The 6,733-nt window shown below is 46.3% G+C and overlaps 1 protein-coding gene across 1 annotated transcript; it reads left to right on the top strand.

The window, feature by feature from the left end:
• Positions 1 to 144: 144 nt before the first annotated feature.
• LOC122693691 (cytochrome b-c1 complex subunit 9) lies at positions 145 to 2,149 on the top strand. Its single transcript, XM_043901393.1, has 2 exons — positions 145 to 361; positions 1,886 to 2,149. Exons 1-2 carry the CDS (start codon positions 212 to 214, stop codon positions 1,928 to 1,930), a joined length of 195 nt encoding a protein of 64 aa, XP_043757328.1. The 5' UTR covers positions 145 to 211; the 3' UTR covers positions 1,931 to 2,149.
• The last annotated feature ends 4,584 nt before the right edge of the window (positions 2,150 to 6,733 follow it).

Raw genomic sequence — 6,733 nt, 5'->3', positions numbered from 1 at the left:
TCAGTAACACTTCTCACCAAGCTGTTTGGGATTCCATGATCTAGATTTTAGGAGACCTTAATCCTGCGCAAGCCGTCAGTTTACCTCCATTCTTCAAAACGACGCGCGCGGAGATTCAGAAGAACTACAAATCCCATAAAGCATTACACGTGGAGGCCCTTTGGAGGGAAAGGTCGTCGCGGCGCCGGCGCTCGTTCTGCAGCGGACAAACATGGCGGCCCCGACGTTGACTGCGAGGTTGTACTCGGTGCTGTTCCGCCGGACCTCTACTTTCGCCCTCACCATCGTCGTGGGCGCCCTGTTCTTCGAGCGCGCCTTCGATCAAGGCGCAGACGCGATCTACGAAAACATCAACCAGGGGGTGAGGGCCTGGACCGTCCCTGACCTTGGGCCCTTCTGAGGGGAGACAGTGGGAGTGTAGGTGGGGCGGGACTCAGTCTACTTTTACGAGTAGCGGAGGAACCCTGGATGTTTCTATCTGTAGACTGCCGTCTGCCCGTTACCCCCCGGTATGAATCCTAAAATGTTCAACGGGATCAATAGCTCCCACTGTGCAGGGGCTGTTAGTATCGCTGCCTCCCACCCCACACACCCACTTGTCCATTGGCAGAAGCGAAAACTAAAGCCTAGTGAGAGCAAAGGATTTATTGGGGCCACACCACCAGGAGGCCAGTGACAAGTCAGGGCTGGACCCGGGACCCCCTGTTTCGTCTGAGGGTTTCAAGGGCACATTTGAGCGGGCGAGGGCCGTGAATAGGACATCTTAGACACTGGGGCTGGCTTTTTAGACAGCACTTTTCAGTTCCGAACCCTTTCTGTGCTGGCAGCGGTGGTATTAATAGTGGTTAAGGGGTGAGGGGGTGAGGGGGATACGGAGGGTATAAAAGCAGAGAACCCTGGGTGGGAATACCGGGCCTTACCACTTAATAACTTGTGTGAGTTAACCTCTCTGAGCTTCACTTTTATCTGTGAAATAGAAATGATAGTAGCTATCTCAGGGAATTACTGTGAGGATTCCATGAGATGCTGGCAAGGTGTTGCAGTAGGTGGTAGGAGGTACCACTCAAAAACTAGCATTTTTTACAATCCTAGGGAGAAAGTGGAAGCATAAGATAGAGAAGAACAACACCTTTTAAAGTCACTGTGTGCCAGGCACTGTGCTGAGTGCTCTGCATACTTTATATCGTTAAAGTATTTAATTTATGGCTCATACTGGGGAACGTCCTGGACAAGTAAGCTGTGTTCCACCACTCTGTTAATAATTTGAAACTGTCTGGCCCTACTGCCTAGGCAGGCTCTGTCTCCTGATGTACAGCCTGTGGCCAGGGTAGCTTTCCGTCCTTAAAAGTACTGCTCCTGTTCATTTGCAAGCTGTTCCCCTGGCCATTTCAGTATGTGGGGAAGGCATCTCAGAAGATTGTCGTAATCCACCCATTCTTGGTGCTTTTAGGAATGAGAATATAGCTAGTTCCTGACCCAGGGATCATAAGTCTGATGAGGTTAAAATAGGGCTCAATGTGAAGTATTTGGGGGCCAGGCTCTTAGGACCTCTTGAGTAATACCTGGGAGTTGAAGAAATGAGACATTTTCCAGCCTCTGTTCCTTAATAATTGTGTGCTCTGGGCGCCCAGGTCCTTTGGTCTCTCTACCTCAGTTACCTGTCGAGTGAGGTCATGCGTCCCGCTTCCTGACACACTCACTGAGAGCATTATGTAAATGCTGGGAATGTGTGTCAGGCCTAGTACTGCTTCCGGACTGCCCGCTGCAAGCTGTCTGGTTGTGGTATGTGTTTCTCTCAGGCTTGTTTTAGAGTCCAGGGCTGTGGGAGGCGTTGTACAATGTCAGACGCTAAACTCAGTTTGTGGCTCTTGTCTTTAAAATGCAGAAGCTGTGGAAGCACATCAAACACAAGTATGAGAACAAGGAGTAGCTCCCAGGAGGCCCCCGTCCAGGCCAGAAGCACCAGGTCCAGCACCAGCTGTCTGCCCAGAGCCGGGGCCTCAGCTTGAAGACATGCTCGGGTCACTCTGCACGGGTCACCTTTAGCTGTCGACAGGAGATGGCGTCACCTGACAGACTCTTTAACTTCTGCTGTGTTTGAAGTATGTTTAGTCAGAGTCATCAGCAAATAAATGTAAATTGTCCTTGAGACCTGCTTTTGCATGTTCTTAACCACCTGCTCTTCACTTAACCGGTTATTTGACACCACTTCAAAGTTCTCTGCAGACATCTGAAGGGCAGATTCCCTTATTCTGGCTCCCCCATTAACTTCCAAAGAATTCTAGTTTTCACACCATGAGCTGGAGCTGGAGGTGTGAACCTTCAACTTTGGCCTTTAATCCGATAGCTCCATTCTTGAATTATGCAGAGGACAGCTAACTGGCTTGGCCATAGGGAAGCGCTGTGGATGCAGCTGGGGAACAAATGTTTATTCTCCATTCTGCCTTTAATTTGCTGAGGATCTTTGGGGAAGCTGGCATACCTCTCTGGGCCACAGCTTATCTTCTCATGGCTGTAAGGGACAGCATGGCTGGGAGCAGCCACGGAGAACACGGAGATGTGCTGAGCAGTAGAGGGCTTGGTTCTGTTTGGCGACTGGCCTGGGAAGACGAGTGACTCACTTGCCCACCGTCTTTCACCTGGAGCCTGGCGTGATGGGGCCAGAGTGAGAACAACCACTAGCATCTGATGGGGGAAGAGTCAGTGGGGAAACTCATACAGGGGTTGGAGAGACCCTAGGAACAACTGCCTACCCGAGGCATATCCTCCTGAAGGTGAAGTCCAGGCCTGCAGAAATCATGACCCAACAGGTCGTACAGCTCTGGGGGCCAGATCAAGACCTGAGCCAGAGTAGAGGCTATTCTTTTTAAGAATGATTTCACCATGAAGTAAAGAATAATTCTGGGGGTTGAAGATTTGCCATGTACGTTACACTACACTTTACCCAACAATTTGAGCATAGCGTGCTGGCGAAAAACAATAAAATGGAACTTTTTTTTTTGGGGGGGGAATTATTGATCTAATCCTCTCTCATTTTTTTTTTTTCATTTATTTGTATTAGTTGGAGGCTAATTACAATATTGTAGTGTTTTTTGCCATACATTGACATGAATCAGCCATGGATTTACATGTGTTGCCCATCCTGAATCCCCCTCCCACCTCCCTCTCCCCATCCCATCCCTCTGGGTCATCCCAGTGCATCAGCCCTGAGCACTTGTCTCATGCATCCAACCTGGGCTGGTGATCTGTTTTACACTTGATAATATACATGTTTTGATGCTATTCTCTCAGATCATCCCACCCTCGGCTTCTCCCATAGAGTCCAAAATTCTGTTCTATACATCTGTGTCTCTTTTTCTGTCTTGCATATAGGGTTATCGTTACCATCTTTCTAAATTCCATATATATGCGTTAGTATACTGTATTGGTGTTTATCTTTCTGGCTTCACTCTGTATAATGGGCTCCAGTTTTATCCATCTCATTAGAACTGATTCAAATGTATTCTTTTTAATGGCTGAGTAATATTCCATTGTGTCTATGTACCATAGCTTTCTTATCTATTCGTCTGTTGATGGGCATCTAGGTTGCTTCCATGTCCTGGCTATTATAAACAGTGCTGTGATGAACATTGGGGTACACGTGTCTCTGAGTTCTGGTTTCCTCAGTGTGTATGCCCAGGAGTGGGATTGCTGGGTCATATGGCAGTTCTGTTTCCAGTTTTTTAAGGAATCTCCGCTTGGAAAGTTATTCTACAATATCCTTGAGCACCTGATGACAAGCTCAGGACAGCGGGGTTAGAACGAGCTTAATTGGTTACCTGTCCCAGGTGAGGCATATTTAGCCCAAGCAGTAAGATTATCTCTAAGCCATTCTACATTAAGATTTGTCATCAGCATTTCTGAACTGTTGAGGTTGTGTGTCTCTTTTCAATTGGGAGACAAATATTAAAATAACCCCATTTTACTTATTTTATGGGAGTGAATATTATCCATCCAGAACCTCAACGTGACCCTCTTTGGAAATAGGGTCTTTGTAGATGTAATCAGTTAAATGAAGGTGAGGTTGTGGGATTTCCCTGGCAGTCCAGTGACTTAAGACTGCGCTACGAACGTAGGGGGCCCAGTTTTGATCTCTGGTCAGGGAACTAGATCCCACATGCTGCAACTAAGAGTTCACATGCCCCAACTAAAAGATCTTGCCTGCCTCAATTGAGACCTGGCACAGCCAAATTAAAAAGAGATGGGGTAATGGGTTGGGGAACCCTCCCTAAATCCAATGACTAGTGTCCTTCTGAGAAGACCGAGACAGAAATTGGAAGTTGAGCTTTCAGGAGTCAAGGAATGCTAGTGATTGCCAGCAACCAGAAGCAAGGACAAGAATTCTTCCCCACAAACTTCAGAGGGACCTTGATGAAACCTTGATTTTAGAGTAATACCCTCCAGAACGTGGATAAAATAGATCTCTGTTGTTGTCAGTCACTCGGTTTGCAGTCATCTGTCATGGGAGCCCTGGATAACATACACCTGTCATAATGGCCAAGCTGGGCTTCCCCGACGGCTCAGTAGTAATCTGCCTGCCAATGCAGGAGACACGGGTTCAGTCCCTGGGTGGGACAGATCCCCTGGAGAAGGAAATGGCAACCTATTCCAGTATTCTTGCCTGAAAAAAATCCCATGAACAGAAGATCCTGGTGGGCTACAGTCCATGGGGTTGCAAAAAAGTCAGATATAATTTGGCACACACTGGCCAAGCTAAAGGATATTACCTAACCTTGTCAAGGATACAGGAAAATGACACAGATGGACTATTGCAAGAGAATGTGAAGCGGTACCATCTTCCTGGAGGATATTTTGTACTTATGTGTCAAGATCCTTAATATACATACCCTTGACCCAGTAAATTCCACTTCTACCAAATTTTCCTAAAAAAAAAAAAAAAATGTTAATGTCCACAAGATATGTTCATCATGATGTTGTTTATAATGGCTGGGGGCAAGGGAGGGGTGGCAGGCAGGGATGAGATATCCAAAACAGGAATTACTATTAAGGTGAAATATTATGTAGCCATTTAAAACCAAGAGATTTGGGGGTTAACTTTTTTAAAATATGGTTTTATTTCTTTATTTTTGGCTGTGCTGGGTCTTTGTTGCCGCCTGGACTTTTCTCTAGTTGCAACAAGTGGGGCTACTCTTCACTGTGGTGTGCGAGCTTCTCATTGTGGGGGCTATTCTTTTGTTTTCTTTTGTGGAGTACAAGCTCTAGTAGTTTTGGCTCCTGGGCTCTGGAGCACAGGCTCAATAGTTGTAGACACGGGCTTAGTCTCTCCACAGCATGTGGGATCTTCCTGGACTAGGGATCAAACCTGTGTCCCCTGCATCGGAAGACGAATTACTTACCATTGAGCCACCAGGGAAGCCTGACGCATTCATCTTAAACACTGGACCACCAGGAAAGTCCTAAAATTAAGTTTTAACTGTGAGAAAATAGCCAACAAGCATGGCAATATACCAGCCTCACTAACGTATGAAACAGTGTTTCAAATCCATAAGAAAAAAATGACTAACACAGAAGAGGTTAGGGTGAATGACAGGAACAGGCAATTAAAACAGGAAATACAAATGGCCGCAAACATGAAAAGATGCCCAGTGTCACTAATAAGCAAAATGAAATACCATTTTTTTGCACATCTCATGAACAAAGATGGAGAAGATTAGCAAAACCAGTGTTTCAATGAAGAAGCAGGCACTGCCCACGGGCCCTGAAGCAGTGATATTGGAGAGTACTTCGGTGATATCTATTTTTAAATATCTGTTCCATTTTTTTTTTTAATATTTATTTACTTATTTAGCTGAACTGGGTCTTAGTTGCAGCACTTGGGACCAACCTTCATTTCAGCATGCGGGATCTTTTATTTTTTCGGTTGTAGCATGTGAGATCCTAGTTCCCTGACCAGGGATTGAACCCGGGTCCCCTGCATTGGGAACTTAGAGTCTTAGCCACTGGACCACGAGGAGAGTCCCTGTTTGTTCCTTTTGTTCCTGATCTTTCAAGATGAGAAAAATATCTCCAGGATCACAGGTGCACATGCACACACACAAAAAGTCACTGGAGGCTTGTTTGGAATTTTTCAGTGGGGGAGTGGTTAAATAAAAGGTAGCTTCATACCATAGAAATCTTTGCAGACAATAAAAAGAATGGGGTGACTCCGCCTGCAGTTGAAAAGAAAGACAACGTGAAAACAAAACCAAGCTGCAAAATGGCATGTTTAGTTGTTTAGTTCGATCCACTCGAGTAAACACATGTGCGTTGATAAGGCTACACACAGAACCCTGAGGTATCTGCATTAAATCGTCCTGGGAAACACACAAATCTTAGTTCCCCTACCAGGGATTGAACCTGTGCCCCCTGAGTGGAAGCACACAGTCTTAACCACGACTGCCAGGAAAGTCCCAGGAACTTGTTCTTGATTGGCACTGCTAAATGGGAGCTAGGCCTCCCCAGGATTCCCTGGGTGGATCTGCCCACAGGTGGGGGAAGTGAGGATTAGCACCCTTCTCAGACTGACACAGAGAAGTTGTTTATTACTGGGAAAAAGGTCCATCTCTGTCCCAAGCTCAGCCCACGGCATTTTCTGATGGCAAGAGCTAGGACAGTCTTTATAAGTCAAAAGCCCCAGGGACTCCACTGCTCCACTCATAGAGGTGTCAGGAAAAGCTAACTGCATAGGTGCCTC

This window comes from Cervus elaphus, chromosome 5 (assembly GCF_910594005.1).
Source record: "Cervus elaphus chromosome 5, mCerEla1.1, whole genome shotgun sequence".
NCBI lineage: Eukaryota > Metazoa > Chordata > Mammalia > Artiodactyla > Cervidae > Cervus > Cervus elaphus.
The sequence above is the reverse complement of the archived record's forward strand: the minus strand, read 5'-3'. Positions and strand labels throughout refer to the sequence as shown.